General features: G+C 56.3%; 1 protein-coding gene across 13 annotated transcripts in view; it reads left to right on the forward strand.

Moving 5' to 3' along the window:
- CD82 (CD82 molecule) overlaps window positions 1-20,759 on the forward strand; it is a 56,512-nt gene that overhangs the window by 23,823 nt on the left and 11,930 nt on the right. For all 13 annotated transcript variants that reach the window (XM_060399530.1, XM_042233386.2, XM_042233385.2 and 10 more), the window contains 4 exons: window positions 6,809-6,891; window positions 12,824-12,896; window positions 17,900-18,024; window positions 18,168-18,242. In XM_060399530.1, the coding sequence (XP_060255513.1) occupies window positions 6,829-6,891; window positions 12,824-12,896; window positions 17,900-18,024; window positions 18,168-18,242 (336 nt within the window). In that variant the 5' untranslated portion in view covers window positions 6,809-6,828. The remainder of the gene's footprint in view (window positions 1-6,808; window positions 6,892-12,823; window positions 12,897-17,899; window positions 18,025-18,167; window positions 18,243-20,759) is intronic.

The following is a 20,759-nucleotide window of genomic DNA, read 5'->3' on the forward strand; positions in this document are numbered from 1 at the left end:
CTCTGCCTGCCCAGGGGAAGGGAGGGAGCCAGCCCGGCTCTTTGTGGGCAGAGTGCTCCTGGCGGAGGAACTGAGAGGGCAAAGGCGCTCCGGTGGGCAGGGGCCTGGTGTACAGAACAACAGGAAGGAGCCGTGTTAGGATTAAACGCGTGATCAAGAGGACGGAGGAGGGGCGGGGCCAACCGGGCGGGGCCTCACCGGCCACCTAAGAGTCTGGATCTTACCGCGAACGCCTCGGCTCCGTCTCCATTGAAGGGTTGCAGGCCAGGGAGTGACAAGATCTAGTTTGCATTTTCCCAGAGTCCTCCCTGCAGTGGGCATGATGGCCTGACGAGGGCAGGAGGGGATCCCGTGAGCAGCCAGGGAGCTGCACTAGTCCAGGTCGGAGGTGGGACGGGGAGCTGGGAGGGTCAAGGGTTGGAGACCCATTCCCACTGTGGGATGAAGGAAGGAGGAGGAGACCCGAGCGTGGCTCTCGGGTGTCGTGTCTGAGCCAGCTGGTGGGTCGAAGGGCCGTTCATCTCCCCGTCTCTGAATCCTGCAGCACTTGGAGCTCAGGAGCCCCGGTCCCAGGGGACCTTCAGGAGCCTTGGGCTTGCCGTTTCCTAAGATGTATTCTGTGCGATGTTAGGCTGTTGAGTGATAGATGGTTTTTGGTCCCTGGTGTTTACTGCTGGGTGTCTTGGAGACGCTAATAGCCTAATGTGACCCTCGGGAAAAACTGGCGCTCCATAGACTTGGTGACAGGGGAGTCTCTAGTTCCGAACGGTGTGTCTTCTAGGACTTGTATTCTGAAGAACTACCTTGGAAACTGCCTCTGCTCTGGTCCCAGCCTGTCACTTGATGGTTGAAGAGGCAGGTCTGGGGTTAGGGTGGGAAGGACAGTGCTGGGTCTCAAGCAGGGCAGAGCAGGGCGTCCCTTCAGAGTAGGCGCCTAGCTTGAGGCCTGGAGGGACCACAGCACTCCCCCGCCCTGGCCACTTGGTCTCTGCAGGGCTGTTCAGGGACATCTGGGTTCCAGGGTCAGGCCAGGGGGTTCCTCCTTCATCAGGTGCAGGATAAACCTACCTTCCCCTCTACCAGGGTGAACTCACAGGGGCCCGGCACTGACAAGGGGTTCTCTTAAAGCAGGAGCTCTTCCCCACAGGCTTCCCCCCACCCCGGGGAAGGTGAGGGAGCCGTGACTGTGGGTCCTGGCACGCAGAGCTGGCCCTGAGTGCCGGCCCTACGCATCCCTCACCCCACCCCTTGGCACGAGACAGAAGAAGTCTGAAAAGGGAGTCTCAGCTGACTTAGGGGCAACAGATCTCAGGCCCCCTTCGAGTGACTGCACATCTGAAATGTCCTGGTTTTCCGTGTGGAAGTTCCTTCCCCTCCCCTCCACCTCTCTGTCCACCTCTCTATCCATCCACCTGCCCCCTCTCCACTCACCCCTCCCTCCATCCACTCATCTGTCCATCACCCACCTATACCTTCATCTGTACTCATCCCTCCCTCCCTCCCTGCATCCATCTAGTCTCTCGTTCAGCAAATTTTGGATGAGCCCACTTTGACCTCGTAAAGAATACATCACCTTTCCCCTCAAGATATCACAGTCCATAGGGGAGATGGACAAATAAGTAGAAAATTACTGTACAGCTTCATGAGTTATAATGGTAATCTCCATTTATTGAAAGCCTCCTTCGTGCCAGGCATTTGACCCACATTATCTAGTTTAATCTCTGGGCAAATCTGCCAAGCAGGTTATATGTTTCTTCTTCTCACAGATGAGCAAGGTGAGGTTCAGAGAGGCTAAGTCACTTGTCCGAGGTCACACAGCCAGGAGGTGATAGAACAGCGTTCAAACCCAGGCAGTCTGATGCCAGGGCCTGTTGTGGGAACTGCTCTAGTGCCCAGTGCTGCTGGAAGGAAGCAGAGGGGGAGGGCTCCTAACCAGCCTGTGTGTTAGTAGGGAGCGGGTGGACAAGGATGGCCAGAGTGGGTTTCCTGGAGGAGGTGGATGTCTGAAGTGAGTATTGAAGGATGAGCCGGAGTTAGTAAAATACCAGTAGTATAATAATTTCATTGTACAAACTGATTTGGCGTAGAATTTCTGTATTTTGGTCAATTTAAATTGAAGTTGCTTAGAAACGGTCCGTTTTCCTGCTCTAGAGTATTCCATGAAATCAGCAGCTCCTTGCTGCTGCTCACAGAGCCGTCAGTGACTGTTCCGGAATTTTCCAGAGGAGATGGGTTTGCATCTCCTTCCCTTTTTTTGTGGCTGTTAAGACATCCTCGCAGGAAAGCATGGGCCGACCTTCTCGTGTCTACAGAAAGTGTATACAGGAAAGGCTAACATTGGGAGCCTCCCTCTTTGTCTCATTTCATATGCAAGTGAAATGCTCACCCATCGCTTCTCGGGAAAGCGCTGATGAAGACGCTTCCCCAGCCCCTGCTCATCCAGCCCTGACTGTGCCAGGCGCTGACCTCACTTTTCTTTATAACACGGGCTTCCACTGGGCAACGAGACCCCGGGAGTCCCTTCTATGGCCGTGCATTGGCAGAACGAGGATTTGAACCCTTATCTGGGGATCCTGCATCTTCTCCTTCCTGATTATTCACTTTCTGCCACCCAGCTCGCTCTCCGCCAAAATCCCAAGCTATCAGCAGTCCTGGTTCTTGCCATCTCTTCCAGACACATGTGCGTGTACCGTCTGCTCCCCTGCGCCAGGAGCCTGCAGCCTTCTTCCATAAAAGGCCAGGCAGGGGATGTTTCGGGCTCTGCAGGCCAGTGGTCTGAGTCACAGCCAGTCCACTTTGCCATTTCTTGAGATAGCCACCATGGGCAAATACATAAAAGGGTGGGCATGGCTGGGTGCCGGGACAACTTTATTTATTTGAATTTCGTGTGTTACAAGATACTCTTTTTATTTTTTCCCACCTACTTAAAATGGTTCCTGGTCAGGGAAGGTATCATTTGGGGCTCCCCTTGTGGCTCAGCTGGTAAAGAATCCGCCTGCAATGCGGGAGACCTGGGTTTGATCCCTGGGTTGGGAAGATCCCCTGGAGAAGGGAAGGGCTACCCACTCCAGTATTCTGGCTTGGAGAATTCCAGGGGTCACAAAGAGTCAGACATGACTGAGAGACTTTTCTACCTTTCTAACTACTTACAAATGTAAAATCTGTTCTTGTGAGCCGTACAGCATCTAGAGGGTGGGTTGGATTTGATCCACAGGCCTAACTGGCCAGTCCCTGCCTTACACCAACCCTTACTCTTGCCTCGTGGATGGAGAGACTGAAGTTGAGACCACTAGAGTGTGACCCCAGACCCTCGGATTCCAACTTTGGGGTCTCCTCGGGGCTTGGTCGTCATTGTGATCTCACTGAGGTTGATGTCACTCTGCATCAGGGGCAACCTGGGCGTGTCCCCAGCCTGAGCTGACTTCCTGCCCTTTGTGGGGCCACCTGTCTTCTGCCCAGTATGGAAGACGTGTTCATCTCCTGCTCCCTGTTTCTGTAAGGGGTAGTGTCAGCACTCGCGGAGCAGAAACACTCTGTATCCCGGATCTCGGCCGACAGGTCCAGGAACCACCCATCACCCCAGGCTCAGCCCCTTCTCTTCCCTCAGATGAGTCTCAGGTAGTCTTTGGGCTTTCCCTGATTGGCCAACCTACCTGTCAATCATGGGGCTACCTGTTTCAGCATCTGAATCCACCCAGTTGCCTCCTGGAGAGGAGGAGGTGGCCTCAGGGGCCAGGAGGCCTGGGTTCTGTCCTTGCTGGTCCATGCACCCTTGACCTTGGCCAAGCTTCCTCACCCCTCTGAGCTCCAGTTTGCTCACAGGGTGCTGAAGGGCTTACTTTGCAGAACTCCTAGTATAATTTGAGTGCATGAAAGAGACCAGCGAGGTTGCCTGTAGTATCAGGGAATCCCAGCCGAGCAGCCTCTGCCTCCTCCTTACCTGCAAACCAGAGCTCCTTTGAACAGTGGCCTTGGTGCTCACCACCTACTTAATGGAATCCCAGCCATTCCCAGAGGCCCCTTTCTGCAGTCAGGGCCACTCCTGGAAGGCAGCACTCCACAGTCCTTGGGTCTGGAGCTATCATGTGTGCTAAGGCGCTTCAGTTGTGTCCGACTCTGCAGCCCCATGGACCGTAGCCCACCAGGCTCCTCTGTCCATGGGATTCTCCGGGCAAGAATACTGGAGTGGCTTGCCATGCCCTCCTCCAGGGGATCTTCCTGACCCCAGGATCGAACCTGCATCTCTCATGTCTCCGGTATTGGCAGGCGGATTCTTTACCACTAGTGTTAGTCGCTCAGTCGTGTCCAACTCTTTGCGACCCCATGGACTGTAGCCCACTGGTCTCCTGTGCCTATGGGATTCTCTAGGCAAGAATACTGGAGTGGGTTGCCATTTCCTTCTCCAGAGGATCTTCCCGACCCAGGGATTGAACCTGGGTCTTCTGAACTAGAGGCGAATTCTTTACCATCTGAGCTACAGGGAAGACCAAAAGTGAAAGTGAAAGTCACTCAGTCTGTCCGACTCTTTGTGACCCCATGGACTGTATAGTCCATGGAATTTTCCAGGCCAGAATACTGGAGTGGATAGCCTTTCCCTTCTCCAGGGGATCTTCTCAACCCAGGGATCGAACCCAAGTCTCCCACACTGCAGCCGGGTTCTTTACCAGCTGAGCCCCCAGGGAAACCCAAGAATACTGGAGTGGGTAGCCTAACCCTTCTTCAGTGGATCTTCCCAACCGAGGAATTGAACTGGGGTCTCCTGCATTGCAGGCAGATTCTTTACAAGCTGAGCCCCCAGGGAAGCCCTTCTTTACCACTAGTGCCACCTTATAAAAATCAATAAAAAGCAATACCACGCCCATGAAATAGAGTGGAATGTGGTGGTTCTATGGCTCAAATACCACACCACTGCTTAAGGATCTCTGTGACTCGGGCAAGTTACTTCACTTGCCTCCCCCTGCCCCTGCCCCCGCCGGAGAGGAAGACCCTCCACACCTTTGGGCAGGTCATGAGGACTAAAGGGATGACACGCACCGACAGCTGCCCGGAGTCGGTGCCTCTCATGGGGGAGGCCAGGTGGCTGTTTCTGTTTAGTCGCTCAGTCATGTCTGACTACTTGGCAACCCCATGGACTGTCCATGGAATTTCCGGGGCAAGAATACTGGAGTAGATTGCCCTTTCCTTCTCCAAAGGGATCTTCCCAACCCAGGGATCGAACCTGAGTCTCCTGCACTGGCAGGTGGGTTCTTTACTGCTGAGCCCCTGGGGAAGCGCCGGCCAGGTGGTTACTCTTGTCTAAAAATCGCCCCTTTCTGAACACCTGCAACCTTGCAAGGCTGCCCTGGAGACCCGGCCTGAACGGAGGACGTGAAGCCAGAAAGGGTAGAAACTCCTTTCTCTGTGCAACAGCCCTGGCCGGCATCGATTACCAAAGGAACGACCGTTCCACACTTCTCCAGTTTCACAAGAATGCAGCCAGCATCCCCGCTCCCGGAGGTCGTGGGGTTCTTCTCGGGAAGGGATGACTTAGCCACAGGCGGCTTGGGGCTGAGCCTGGGGCAGCCTCTCTGCCTTCACGGGGAGGAAAATCAAGCAGGGCTATGGTCGGCAAGAAAAGCATGCCTCCTTCGGCGAGAGGCTCTTTCTTCTCTTGCTGTTTTGTTCTGTGCCAGTTTACCAAGTGCCTGTGGTTGTCAGGCGCTGCACTGGGAGGGAGACAGAAGACAATAGCTCTCCTTCATGGGGGCACCCCCAGCAGGCCTTCCTAGGGCCAGGCCTGGCTTCAGATCGCAGATCTCTGGATCTCTTGACAAGAGGGGAACCCGTGTTCTCTCCCCACTCTGGGCCTGGGGGAGGCCCCAGGTGGAGTTACCGAGGCTGGACTTCCCTGGCTCTGAGTCACTGCTGTTCCCACATTTCTCAGACCCAGGCCTTGGACCCTGGTAGCCTGGAGGAGTGTTCAGTCTAATCTCCCCCTGTAGCGCTTGAATTCCCATAAGTCTTTATTCAGCTGTTGCTTGCACACCACTTGGGATAGGGCACTCACTACCACCCAGGTCATCGTTTCCTTCCTTGGACGGCTTTGTTCCATGTTGTGCCCGAACATGGGCACATGTTCCCCCTTAACTCCCCTACCCTGGTCCCTGGAGGTGTAGAAAATTGAAGCTGAGCTCCCATTTGGCAAAAATGATGGATTAGACCTGGGTGAGGGTACCTCCACGTGGACAGGGGGAGCCACCGGCTCAGGAGGAAGCAGGGACGAAGCCCACGCCTTGGGCCCTCTGCTCCCTCTGCTCCGTAGCTGCTTCTCCCCACCCTCCACGGGGCGGTGGGAACAGCGTCTGGTGCCTACTTCCCCACCCCCAGGCCAGCTCGGCCCCTGCAGCTGTCCCAGGCCAGCTGTCTCAGCCCCAGCTGCCTTTGCTGGCTCCCTTGGCCCCGTGGGGCCTGAAGGCTGGCCGTTAGGCATTCCTGATTGTGTCTGACCTCAGGGAGCCTGAGGGTTATCGTTAGTAACTTTCCTGTAGGCCCAGCCCTGGTGGAGCGTCTAAGCCAGACCCTAGCTGCCACCCACACCCTTACCCCTCTGCAGTGTGGCTCTGGGTCGGTCATCTAACCTCTTGGCCTCAGGGTCCCCTGTGATAGGACCTGACGTCGTTAGCACCTACCTCGTGAGGTTGTGGCGAGGGTGAGCTGGGGTGATCGAGGGTCAGTGGGTCTGGGGTGTCCGTCAGCATCAGTTCCCTCTCCTCCCCCCAGCCCACGTCCTGCGCAGCACTGACCCACCTGCCTTCTCTTTTCTGCCCAGGGAGCTCCAGGACCGACAGGATGGGGTCAGCCTGCATCAAAGTTACCAAGTACTTCCTCTTCCTCTTCAACTTGCTCTTCTTTGTAAGTATGACCGGCACCATCCAACTGCCTAGGAAAGAGACTCTCTTCCTGGGGGCATCCCAGTCCAAGACCTTCTAGCCTGGGGCTGATGGTGGGGGTGCGACGGGGCTGGGGCCTCAGGCAGACTGTTGGAAATGCAAGCAGGAGGGGGTGGAAGGAGATTCCCAGCGTTCCCAGCTGGTGCGGAGGCAGAACACTGGGCCCATGCCCCAGCCCTTCCCTTTCCCGAGCTCCGGAGGCCATGGGGGCGGTCCGGGTGGGAGGTGGGCGTGGGGAGAATGGCATCTTCCTTGTCTGGTCCTGACTCCCCATCCTCCTCTGCCCTCCCCAGCTGCCCCACCACACTCCCACCCACATGATGAGGGGTGTCCCCTGCTGCTCTGAGCTCCCAGAGGGTGGGCAAGAGGAGGCGGGGCTCTGGGCAGAGTGAGGACACCGTCGCCCCTCCCCAGACCCACCCTGCAGGCCTCTTGGGCCTGGAGCCGCCCAGCTGTTTGCTCCGTGCCCATCTGGAGCTGCTTTTCCCGGGGCCTTGATTTTCCTCTCTGGTCTGGCACAGGAGGACTCCTCCTGCCTCGGAGTCGCCAGGATGATGGAATGAGTGTGTGTGTGTGTGCATGCATGTACATGCTTATGGGTGAGTATGTGTGTGTGTGTGTATGTGAGATGTGTGAGTGTGTGCGCGTGCATATGTACACACTTATGGGTGAGTATGTGTGTGTGAGTGTGAGATTATGTGTGAGTGTGTGTGCGTGCATATGTGCACACGCTTATGGGTGAGTATGTGTGTGTGTGTATGTGAGATGTGTGAGTGTGTGTGTGCGCATATGTGTACACGCTTATGGGTGAGTATATATGTGTGTGTATGTGAGATTATGTGTGAGTGTGTGTGCATATGTGCGCACGCTTATGGGCGAGTATGTGTGTGTGTATGTGAGATGTGTGAGTGTGTGTGCGTGCATATGTGTACACACTTATGGGTGAGTATATATGTGTGTGAGTGTATGTGAGATTATGTGTGAGTGTGTGTGTGCATATGTGCACACGCTTATGGGTGAGTATGTGTGTGTGTATATGTGAGATGTGTGAGTGTGTGTGCGCGCATATGTGCACACACTTATGGGTGAGTATATGTGTGTGAGTGTATGTGAGATTATGTGTGAGTGTGTGTGTGCATATGTGCACAAGCTTATGGGTGAGTATATGTGTGAGTGTATGTGAGATTATGTGTGAGTGTGTGGGGGGTATGTATGTTTGTGTGAGCATACATGGGTGTGCATGTGTGTGTGTGAGTAGTGTGTGAGAGTGTGAGTGTGTGATGGGGGTTGGGGTGGGTGGAGAGTGGACTAGAGAGACCATTAAAGGAGTGCTGCTGGGGGCTGTGGCCTCTCATGCTGTTGGTTCACCCGATACTATTAAAAAAAATCAAAATGTTTATAGGATGTTTATTATGACTCAATTTTATTTTTTTAAAGGTATATAATATGCATGCATATTTTTAAGAGGAACAGAAAATACCTCTGAATAGTCTTGTTGGGATTCCTGAGATTTTTGGTTTCATCCTTTTTGGTTCTCTGCATTTTTCAAATTTTCTACAATGAATTCCTTGTGGAAAAAAAGTTTTTTTACATTACAAGTTACACAGGAGTATAGAAAGTTTGGAAAACAAAGCATCATGCTAAACCCCCTCTCATAGCTTTAACCCAACACATAGATGTTTACAGGTGTGTTGCTGGCATACATGCACACACACACGTACCCACTTGCATGCATGCACACACACACATGTACACGTGCACCTACATTCGCACACGCACACGTGCGCACACACACACATGTGCACACACGCACACATCCATGCACCCACATGTGTGCACACGCATGTACCCACACACGGTCATGTACCCACATGCGTGTCCACACATGTGCACGCATGTACCCACGCACGCACGTGCATGTGCCCACGCATGCATGCACACACTTGTGTGGACATGGACAGCTCTGGTGCTGCCTGCCCTGCAGCGGGTCCACCCTGGCTCTGGCCCACCTTCCCCGCCTCAAGGATGCTGCTGAGGCCGCCCTGCCGCTCCGGCCTTCCACTGATGGCCACAGGGCCTGGGCACCTGAGTTTCCCAGGTTGGCGGTCAGGGCGCTCCCGGCAGGGCCAGGCTTCTGGAAAACAGCTGTCCGTACAGCCTGAACCACGCCTTCCCTGGCAGGCACTGTGCTCCCGGCTGAGGCCCAGCTTTAAGGGCCAGCCAGCCAGGATGAAGGGTGGAATGTGGGAGCAGGTGGTTCTGTCCCTGGGGCTCTCAGGGCCCAAGTTGGGAGTCTGGGCTTCAGCCTCAGAGGTGGCAGGGCCTGGGGATGCAGGGACACAGACATCCCCTCTCCCCCTACGCAGCAGGAGGGACGGAGATGGAGGCTTCATGGAGGAAGCGAGAGGGGTTGAGGGTTTGGGGCCAGGGTGTCCCTTCCACTCCCAGGTTCCCCATGGAACCAGAGCCTAGACGAGCTTCCCTCGGGCCGCACTCTGAGGGTTGGGCTCACTTCATCTCCTCCCAGCTGCTCCAGGACACTGGCAGGGAGCAGGTGTTCCCTCCCTGGGTGCCGTGGCCCAGGAGGGCTCATAAGGATATGGAGGGGGGGCTGTAGTGGGAGAGAGGGGGAGAGAGAAATGAGAGAATGAAAGCAGACAGCGTGTGTCTGCTTACCCATCAGCGTGTCCATTTACCCATCACTCGTCACTCATCCGCCAAGAGTATGCTTGGCAGCCCTGTGTATTCAGACCCCGTGCTGGGTGCCAGGTAGACATTCACTTGGTGGAAGAGCCATGGCTTTTGCGCTCCTGGGGCCTGTGGTCTGCGGGGTGATGGGCTTCCATCAAATACTGGCTCAAGTGGACAATAGTACTGCAGTTGTGGGAGGTGCTGGGAATGAAGGACATGGTCCCTAACAGAGCAGATAACAAGGCAGCTGACCTCATCAGGGCAGTCAGCAAGAGCGCCCTGCAGTTACATATGTGGCTGGGGTGTGCGGATCCACCGCAGGACCGGAAGTCCAGCACCGGGGGAGTGGGTCCCAGCAAGCCTCTCTCAGCTGGGCGAACAGCCCTTCCAGGAAGGATCTGGGTCTGTTTCCTGCACAGCGGGAAGCGGTTACGTGATTGAACTTGTGGTTCAAAATCGCTTTGGCTGCCGTGTGTTCTCACGTATGCACATGGGTCCACGTGTACACTCAGACCTACCCTCCTTCGTGACCCCAAACTCCCCAGAAAATTACCCAGTCATCAGCTTTTCTCAGATCTAAAGAAACAGTGAGGCCGCAGGTGCCGTGGCCTTTCTGCAGGTAGGATGCTGGCCTGTGAGGCGCCTGACCCCTGTCAGGAGGCTCTGGGGGGTCTGGGGAGAGGTGTTCATGTGGGATGTGCCCCGTAGCCCAAGTATGGGTTCACAGAGAAAGGGGGTGTCCTAGTGCTCGGCCCCCCGACCTGGCCTCGCTCCTGGCTGTCCCATGGCCTGGCACGGATCCAGCAGCACCTGGCAAGCGGTCAGACCGTAGTCCCCAGACCTGCTGCTGCGGCTGCTGCTAAGTCGCTTCAGTCGTGTCTGACTCTATGCAACCCCACAGACAGAAGCCCACCAGGCTCCCGTCCCTGGGATTCTTCAGGCAAGAACACTGGAGTGGGTTGCCATTTCCTTCTCCAATGCATGAAAATGAAAAGTGAAAGTGAAGTCGCTCGGTCTTGTTCGACTCTTAGCGACCCCATGGACTGCAGCCCACCAGGCTCCTCTGTCCATGGGATTTTCCAGATAAGAGTACTGGAGTGGGGTGCCATTGCCTTCTCCCCCCAGACCTGCAGAGGAACCGAAAAGATCGTGCCAGGCGCTTCGCTTGCTGGGCTCCTGGAGGCGAGCTGAGGAGCCCAGCTGGGCAGTCTGGGATTTTACTCTACTGGGGGTAAAATATTTGCCCAGAGGGAATTTTCCGCCCTGTCTTGCATTCTCTGTTTGGGAGGGCAGTTCTTCCTGCAGCCCTGCCCCATGAATGCAGGTGAGCAGACCGGGGCTCCTTCACATGGCTGTGAGTGCAGGGCAGACCCTGGGCCAGCCGTGCTGGGGTGCTTGGCTGGGGTGGGGAGGGGTTCAGGAGTCTTTGAAAACCTAACTGCCAGGCCCTGTCAAGCCCACCTTCCTCCCAGCGAGCTGTGTGGGCACACCACTTACGGGTGGGCCCACCCCAAGGGTCCCAGTTTTCCTGTTTTCAGGGACTGGCTTTCTAGGCCGAGGCCCAGGACAGACCCCCAGAATCCCTGACCCTGGTTTGCCACCACGTGACCAAGCTGTACAATAAGACCTGCCGTTGAGCCCCTGATGGGTGAATTGGGTGACCTCAGGCAAGGAGCCCAGTCTCCCCGTCTGTAAAGTGAGGACAATAACGGCCCATCTGACAGGGAGAGAGGAGGTGACAAGTGAGCTGCTGGGGACAGATGTCGGGGGGTCATTGTTCTTTCCCTTCCTGGCCTCAGCTGCTGCTGTCTTAAAAGGGGTGTTGTCTCTAAGGGTGAGGCGAGCAAGGTACTTGCTTCGGGGTTAGCAATAGCCCACCACATTGGGGCCCTGCGCCATTTCAAAAGGCAAAAGCAGTTAACACCAAGCCTGTCTTTATTTAAAAGATTGATATTTTGTTCATCATGAATTTTTTTTCCCCATGAGGCTTTGTTTCTTAAAAATGATTGCTATAAACTCATTTATCTTGGTTACTGAGTGGTTTTGGTGTCCCCTGAGTTTTTACATGTGAAGCAAATGCCCCATTCACCTTACCCAGGGCCCCAGCTCTGGTTTTTAATAACTGTAGAGCAATACTGACAAAGCCCCTGGGACCAAGGGGCTCATCCCAGGCTGAGGGCTCTATCAGCAGCTGCTGGCCTAGCCCCTGAGATTATGGGATGATGGCTAAGGCCGGAGCCCAGGGCTGGTGGTAAAGGGGCATGGTGGTGCACTGTGTTATCCCCAAGGTGGACCCAGGACAGGCCCCAGGGGAAGGCCAGTCTTGCAGGGTGATGCAGGCCTCCCCACCTCCATCCCCTTATGGGAATCTGTGCTTTGGCCAGACTGTGGGCCCCTCCCCACGCTTAGCTGGCTTGATGGGAGGGTGGATCTTGGTGGGAGTTCCACCTGGGGAGGTAGGCTCAGGTTGTGGGTCTGCCTACTGGTGCAGGGAAGGGAGGCAGGAAATCCCTGGGCCTGGGCCTACACAACCACGCCCCACTACACACCCCATTCCTTTCCTTTTCTAATCTTGTATGTACACAGTCTGGTTCATGAACTTACTCCCTCACTGAGTCCTCTGCCCCTGGTACAGTAGGTGCCCAGGTCCACAGGCTGCAGGCAACCCACCCCTGCCCTCAGGGAGCTCACAGTCCAGCCAGAGAGACATGTGGCGGAGTTAAACCCAGTGGGTTTAGTGGGTTTAAGAAGGGTCCGATGGTGCTTGCCCCACAGTTGAGGCCCCCTTAGTTGGCTGGGGGTCAGGAAGTCTCCCGTGAAAAGTGGTCTCAGAGCCGAGAGATCTGAGGACAGATTGGGCTTCGATGATCAAGTCCGTGGAGGGCTCCAAGTGCCCTGGAGCCTGGCTTGTTTGGGAAGCTCCCAGCCCCCAAGCTGGGGAAGAGCCAGGAGATAAGTAGGAGGGTCCCCCTGGCAGGAGTCGGCACCCTCAGTTTGACCGCACACAGTGTAGGGTAGGGGAGAGCAGAGAGAGTAGGGACTTCCCACTCCTGGCCTGCTCTCTGGATTGCTGGAGTTGGTTGCAGTTGGGGTTCAGGGCCTGAGGCCACCCTGACATCCTGGGCTGGGCAAAGATAGATGTGGCCCCTCCTCCCCAGGGCAGCTGGGAGGGGACCCCATTAACTGCCCCTTTCTTCTTCCAGGTCCTGGGCGCGGTGATCCTGGGCTTTGGGATATGGATCCTGGTCGACAAGAACAGTTTCATCTCCATCTTACGTAAGGAGCCCTCTGCTCCCCCCTGGCCCAGCTGTCTCTGAACGAGGGGTGAGGCAGCAGGCGGGGCTGCTCCCACAAGTCCTGGACCCTCAAAGCCCGCCCCGCCCTTTTTCAGCTGCCCTCGGGGCCTGCCTTGCCCAGGTCCTGATGCTGACCGCTCTGCCCCTGGGCCTCTCCGCAGGGGTTTTCAGAAGGAATTTTCTCTCCCTCTCCAAACAAAGCTGATTTGTCTGGAGAAGGCTGGGGGATGAGAGAGGCTTGTTCTCCATCCTGGCCCCTTCCCTCTGCCCCGACCTTGAGAAAGCCTCTTACCTCCTCCGTGTCTCCACTTGCCTGCTCAGCAACACGTGGGCAGTAGTGCCTCCCCTTCCCAGTTCAGAAGAAAAGCCAGGAGGGGCAGATCGTCAGGCATGCATGAAGCACCTACTATGTGCCTGGCCCCGGCCAGGTGGGCCAGGCAAATGCAGTGATGAGGAGGCGTCAGGCCAGCGTCTACCATTTGTGGTCACAGTAAGCCAGGCATGGAGCCAAGCGTTTGGCATAGATAAACTGCCTTAACCTCGCAGCAGCCTCGGGCAATAGGAACTTCCTGCCTTTCAAATGAAGACGTGAGCCTCAAAGAAGTAATGTCCCTGGCTCAAGTTCACCCAACCTCGGAGTGACGGGTGTGGGACTCGAACCCCCAGAGCTTTGGTCCAGGTGGTAAAGGAAGCCCCTTGTCTCCCTCTTGAAGCTGGAGGGGAAGAAACCCAAGGCTGCCCTGCCAGGATGATAGGAGGCCTTTCTGGTCTTCTCGCTGCCTCCTCCAGGAAGCCTGCCAGGCTTGCTGAGCTAGCCTCCAGTGGACGTCCTGAGGTGGGACGGAGGCAGAGAGCGGAGTCCAGCGATGCCACGCCCCTCAGCAAGCGGGTCCTTGGCTCACTTCCCCTCCCAGCAGCTGCCCGAGGCAGCAGGTTTGGACTCAGGCCCGTGACAGCTGCTTGATTTGAATGAAACGGAACCAGGCTAGGATGGGTGATGGAGGGGGCCCCGGGGGGCTGTGCCTCCCCTTGGACGTGAAGGGAGGGAAGCAAGGGTGATTCCCCCTCCACCATATCCGCTGCTGTCTGGGACTGTCAGTCCTGACTTCTCCTGGGGGCAGGGCGTGGACTGCTCCCCATCCAGGGGCTAAGGTGTGGGTTTCCTGGCACAGTCGGGTGCCCACACCCCCCATGCCCTCCCTGCAAGGAGGGTGGGACACATTCTCCCCGGCCCCGCTTGCTCGGCCCAGGCTGCCCGCTTCCTGGGCTGTGGTGCACACTCAGTGGGCACTGTGCCTTGGAGCAAAGTCTCTGGGCCCAGCCGGCCCACCGCGTTTCTGCCCTCAGTGCCCAGCCCGCTCGGCGCTCCCAGGGTCCTCACTGTTCAGGGCTGAGAATCTCAAACTGGCCAGGCTTTGGAAGCCCCCTGGATGCACCCGAGTGATTTTGCAGATACCAAGGCCTGACCCCACCCCCAAGGGATCTGACTCCAGGGGTCTGGGTGGAGCTCCGGAGCACCGAGGCTTTTAAAAATCTTCCCAGGGGCTTCCCCAGGCAGCCAAAGTTCAGAAGCACTAATTTGTTAGCCCAGTCACTATACCCTTGAGTAAACTGAGGCTCAGAGAAAGGGAGGAAAATACTTGCTAAGAGTCTCGCTGCAAGTGAGAGTCAGAACCGGGAGCCCAGGGCCTTCTGTGTGCGTGAGCCCAGAGCCTGCGTGACACGGCTCTCCCCTTACCTTGCTGAATCCTCACTGGGAGTCCCTGGGGCTGGGCATTACCAGCCCCATCTTACAATGGAGGAAATTGAGGGGAAAGGTAGTAACTTGTCCAAGGGCACAGCTAGAGGGTGGGGAAACAGGGATGGGAACCAGGGGGCATGGCTCCTGAACACCCCCCGGCCCCCTACCACCAGGCCCCACAGAACACCCCGCATTCACTCCGTCAGGAGCAGAAGCCAGCACGGCGGGTCAGGACGCAGAGCACCAAGCCCGATGCCAGGGTTCCAGTCCTGGCTCTGCTATCTACTAGTTGTGCGATCCTGGGCAAGTTACTCCACCCTCTGTACCTCCTTACCTGTAATATGAAGGTAATAACAGACCACGTCATAAAGTCCATCGTGAGAAATTAGGCAAGTTAATGTCTGAATGAGTTTAGAAGGGTTTCTAATAAATCGTAAACCCTACATAAATGATTGTTAAATCAGTTTATAATACCATCTGATCCTTAGAACATCTTTAAGAAGCCGGAATTACTAGTTTTATTTCACAGAGAGAAAAAACACACTAAAACCCAGAAGCCCAGAAAGTGGCCTGCCCACATCCCACAGGGGTCAGAGGCTATGGGCAGCAGTTTGGGTTAGGTAGCAACCGACTTTGCGTGGTCCTTGGGCACTTTGGGAGGTTTGGGCTACTTCCTGCCCACTTCATTGGTACCTCTGAGACCCAACAAGGCCAAAGGATGCCAGTCTTGGTGCATAGAACCTGGGCTATATACGTGCCCCCTTCCTACATCAGGTTGCTCAGATCAGGAGCAGCCTGAGGCCCTGGAGGAGGACAGGGACTGACACAGTGTTCTGGGAAACAGAGAGCCCGCACCTCGGCTGGCCTCCCAGGAGAAGGCCCCGAGTGGCGGTGGTGGTGGCGGGCTCTCAGCCCCCAGCCTTGCCCCTTGGGCCCCGTCTGCAGCCTCCTAGCTGCTCCGGGCCCCGACAGAGGGATCAGGGTGTGGCGCCACCTTCACTGGGCCGTGGCGGAAATTCAGCAGGCTGGTTTGGATAAAGGGCCTTCTTCGGGGCTGGCACACCGTGGATTTCCAGGCAGTGCCAGTTGATGTTGGGAGGAGGAGGATTCACTGGGAGGGCTTGCTGAAACCCAAACCCAGGAAGTTTAAGAAAAAGCAAAATTTGACCGCCTTCCCCTACTCTTGTTGGCGGGTGAGAGCCCGGGCAGCAAGGGCCTGGAGTAAGAGGGAAGTCTCCTCACTCACCCCCTTCGGGCCTCTGCTCAACTTCTCCGGGTCTCCTTTAAGGAGCTGGGCGGGGAGGCCACCCTGCCCTGATGCCTGAGAGTGAGGTGGGCTGGCCAGGGCATTTCCTCAGCTCCAGAACCTTCTGTCTGTGCCCAGGAAGTGTGTCTGGATCACCCCCTCCTACCCACCTATGCGCCAGCTTTGTGGTAATTCCTTAAGGGCCCCATGCACCCTCCATGGCCGAGGTGGGGACCTCAGCCCCTCTGAGGGTTGCCCTCTCCACCGGGAGTCGCGGTCAGTCAGCCCATTGGCAGCCCTCTCCACCGGGAGTTGCGGTCAGTCAGCCCGTTGGCAGCCCTGGCCGTGTCTGTCACTGGGAAGGCACAACGAACAGGCGGATTCTGGGTCATCTCCTGCAAAGTCTGCCCAGCCACGGTGGGCCCAGGAGTCTGCATCCCCGAGAGTAGTCCTGATCCGCTCAGGCTCTCAGGGTCGTTCTGCTGCCGTCTGGAAGCTTTGCCCGCGCCCCCCACGCCCTGAGGGTGCTTCACCAGCTTCACTGCAGCGCCCGGGGCTGTCAGAGGACAGCGCCCGAAGCCCCCTGCCCACGGGAGGTGCAATCCCCCGGGCCCTCCTGGCACGTCACAGCCTCAGGGTTTGGAGTGGGCTCCACACACCCAATACCTAAGAGCTGGAGGAGGATGTGAGCTCTTCCCTGCGTGATCTGTTGGGATTCTTGGGAAATGCTGGCCGAGATTTCTGACCTCCATCCACCTGGCGGCGGGGGGCTCCGTCATTGCCATTAGGCACAGCCCCCCCTTCCCCCACCCCGCGTATCCCCTGTCAGACTCCTCTCTCTCTCACCTTCTTTTCCATCTTGCCTTCCCGTGCCCCAAGCTTCCTCCCGCCTCAGGCGTCTGCCGTGCTCTCTTGACCTTGGCCAGCCTCAGCGTCTTCATGGCCTTTCACACCCCTCACCCCACCGCACGTCACCTTCGTGGGGTGGGGACCTCAGCAGGTTGACTGACTGCTGCATACCTAGCAGTTGGCATAGCGCCTGGCACGCAGTGGTTCCTGGTAAATCTCTGTGGGCCGAACAAATAAAGGAGAGAAGCACCTGCGTCAGTGCGGACGGCCCGTGCAGAAGTGGAAAGAGCCTGGCGTTGGGAGTCTATTGAGTAGCTCAGTCGTGTCCGACTCTTTGCAACCCCATGGACTGCAGCACACCAGGCTTCCCTCTCCTTCACTCTCTCCTGGAGGTTGCTCAAACTCATGTCCATTGGGTCAGTGATGCCATCCAACCATCTCATCCTCTGTCGTCCTCTTCTCCTTTTGCCTTCAATCTTTCCCAGCATCAGAGTCTTTTCCAGTGAGTCTCTCTTTGCATCAGGTGGACAAAAGATTGGGTCTGCCTCTTCGCAAATCCCAGCTCTGGCCCTTGCTGATGTGCCTTTCTGAGCCTCAGTTTCCTCATCTGTGAAATGGGCATGCTAGTGCCTGCCGGGCAGAGTTCTGGCAGACGTGTGAAGCCCTGAGGCGTAGTGAATGGGCAAGATGGGCCATGTTTGTTGTTTATGGACACGGAGGAAGGTGGGCCTCTGTGTCCGTAGCCACAGCGGAACCTGCCAGTCTGTTTCGTTAATTCAGCAAGTGACTCATACAGCACTTTGCTGTGCTGGACGCTGTCCCAGGGGCGGGGTTTCAGCAGGGACTGGCCCCTGCCCTCATGCAGCTTACAGGCTCCTGCGAGTTGCAGACGATGAGCAAGAGAAGTCAGTAAAACTAGAGTCTTTTCAGTCCCTTAAGTGCTAAGGAGAAAAAGTAAAGCAGGGAAGGGGCGGGGCACACATCTAGGGGAGGCCACCTCCAAAGCGGGGGAGGGAGCAGGTGCCTGGCTGGATGGCTGACCCGTGTCCCGACCCCACGGCAGGGATGTGGCTGTAGCCCTGCCCCGATTTTGCACTCAGCAAGGGTGAGACAGGCAGGCTGAATCCAATGTCTTCTCCCCTGGCAGAGACCTCCTCCAGCTCGTTCAAGGTGGCGGCCTACGTCTTCATCAGCGTGGGGGCCCTCACCATGCTCATGGGCTTCCTGGGCTGCCTGGGTGCCGTCAACGAGGTCCGCTGCCTGCTGGGGATGGTGAGTACAGTCCCCCCCAGCACTGTCCGCCCAGCGCCCCCACCTCATCCTGCCCAGGGGGCCCTGGCCCAGTCTGGGTGGGGGCATCCGTGGTGAGGAGGGCGTGGTGGGGACCCTGCTGACTGTGTGCTCTGCATCCCCAGTACTTTGCCTTCCTCCTGCTGATCCTCATCGCCCAGGTGACTGCAGGGGTCTTCTTCTACTTCAACATGGGCCAGGTGAGCACCCCCCGACCCTGTCCCCACCCAGACCTGGGCTGGACTAGCCATGTGGGTAGGGAGTGGGGGTGGGGGTGGCCTGGGGGTGGGGGACAGACAAAAGGCCTCGTGGTTGTCATGGAGAAACCCAAAGGTGGGGAATTCCCTGGCAGTTTGGCGGTTAGGACTGCATGCTTTCACGGCCAAGGGTGTGGGTTCAATCCCTGGTCGGGGAACTAGGATCCCCCAAGAAAAAAGGAATCTCACAGGTGCCAGGTCAGCCTCCAGGGCCTCTGGTTCCCTGGGGTCACATGGCAGAATGCTAGAGGTGGGTGGAGGCAATACAGGGGGGTGGAGTCGCTGCTGGGCCCAATATTGACTGGACCCCACCACTTCCTAGCTGTGTGGCCACTGGCAAGCTGCTTGCCTCTCTGTTCCTGTTTCACCTTCTGTAATCGGGGGTCATGAATAATTTAACTCTCAGGGTTGCTGCAATGATTCAGTGAGATTATCTTAGCGAAACACTTAGCATAATTCTCAGCATCTCGTCCGCAGATGAGGCCCAGGGAGCAGACGGTCCATGAAAATGTTATTCCCATGTCAGAGGGAAGACCTTCAGTGTTAAGGAATAGAAAATCAGACATACTGGGGCTTAAACTCTAAGGACGTATGTTGTTGATTTAACCAGAAGTCAGGTTTGGAAGCTCAAGAGGCCCTGGTTCCGGCTGTCTGTTCAGCATCCTCATCCTGACATCTTTCCTCTATCATGCCACTTGCCTCATGGTCACAAGACGGCTGCCACAGCACCAGGCCCGACATCTGTGCTGCTCTGGCCAGGAGAAAGGGAGTGGGGCAGTGCCAGCCACAGCCATCCCTTTTATCTGAAAAGCAAGCCCCCGACCAAGCAAGCAAGTCTGGGGCAGTGCCAGTGACGGCCATCACTTTTATCCAAAAAGCAAGCCCCCGACCAGTCTCCTCCAGACTGAGTTTTAAAGGCACTCCTAGCTTCAAGGGAGGCTGAGAAAGTGAGTATCCAGCTTTCAGCCTCTAAAGACAGAGACGCAAGAGAGAAGGGGGCTGTCTGTTGGCCACCGGGTGTGCCAGTTGATCGTGACTGTCACAGTTAGCATTGTGGAGCACCTGCTCTGTGCACCTGGTATTCTCTAGAAGCTTTACGCACATGATCTCGTCTCGTCCTCCCAGCAGCTCTGCTGTGTAAGTCTTATGTTGATGGGCCAGGAAGCAGATGCTCAGAGAGATGATTAACAACGACAGCATCAGTAGTAGTAACGCTAGCCCCTTATCCCTGATCCCTGCTGAGCACACACCAGACACTGGGCTCAGTGTCAGCCACTTTCCCTGCCTTCTCTTCTGAGCCTCCCCTCCACTCATGCTCCAGGTGAGGGCTGAGGGCATACAGTGCCAGCAGCCAGGCCAGGTGAGGGCCCAGGCGCCACACGGCTGGTCGGAGTTCACCCTGGGCCCAGCTGAGGCTGGATCCTGCCTTCCCTCCAGGACCACAGTTCCCATCCACCCACGGGGCTGGCAGAGCCAGTGGCCATGTGGACTCCTACATTTTACCACTTTGCAAGTCAAGTTGCCACAGATCCTTCTTGGAAGGAAGTTGAGAAAACATTACAGCAACATCGTCAAGTAATACTTCATAGAATCTAGAGCAAGCCTGGCACTAAACGCTTTGTATATATTGCGTTTATTTGTTCCTCATAGCAAGCCTTTGAGGTCATGGGTATGAGTACCCTCAGTTTCAGATGTAGAACCCCAGGCACAGAGAGGCTAAGTCACTGGGCCAAAGGCCACACAGCTAGTAAGTGGCAGAGCCAGGGTTTGAACCCAGGCCACCTGGCTTCCTGGTTCACGCTGGTGAAATTTTCATTACAGTGGTTCCTACTGTTTCCTAAGAACATTGGAGCTAGCTTCCAACGTAGGCGTAGAGCAGCTAAAATCAATATGAGGACTATCAGAAGACACAGCGAGAGAGAAGAAAAACGTTATTCCAGAGCTGGGGGACAAGAGCTTAGAGCTAACTTGAACATTGAGCTCCCTGGCAGCCAAGGTGAAAGGGAAAATAGCAGTTTAGTAGATGAAAGGAAGTTGGCTTGGTTACCAGACAGAAAGCTGATGTTGAGGGAAGGGAAGCTACTCTCCCAGCGCAAGGGTTGCAGGATTGGGTCTTCATTTCCACTGTATGGCCCTTGGGGCTTCTCTGGGCCCCCGTCAGTGGCACAGTACCAAGAGAGTGGGTGAGAACGGGGCCGCAGTGAGTGGTTCCTGTGACTCAGAAGCTAGTCAAACGGCATTAGGCAGACCGCCTCTTCCCCCCCGTGTTGTCCCATCTCACAGTAATAAAGACAGTGTCCATCTGTGAGCACCAGTCTCGTCCCAGGGGCTGAGCTGGTCGCTTGACACTCATTTCAGTTTTATTGGCATCTTCAAGTTTAAGAACCTGAGGCCCAGGAAGGCAGTGAATTTTGGCCCTGGTCATATGCAGTTCAAATGCGACAGGGTGGAGATTCCCAT

Source organism: Ovis aries, chromosome 15, assembly GCF_016772045.2.
Source record: "Ovis aries strain OAR_USU_Benz2616 breed Rambouillet chromosome 15, ARS-UI_Ramb_v3.0, whole genome shotgun sequence".
Classification (NCBI taxonomy): Eukaryota; Metazoa; Chordata; class Mammalia; order Artiodactyla; family Bovidae; genus Ovis; species Ovis aries.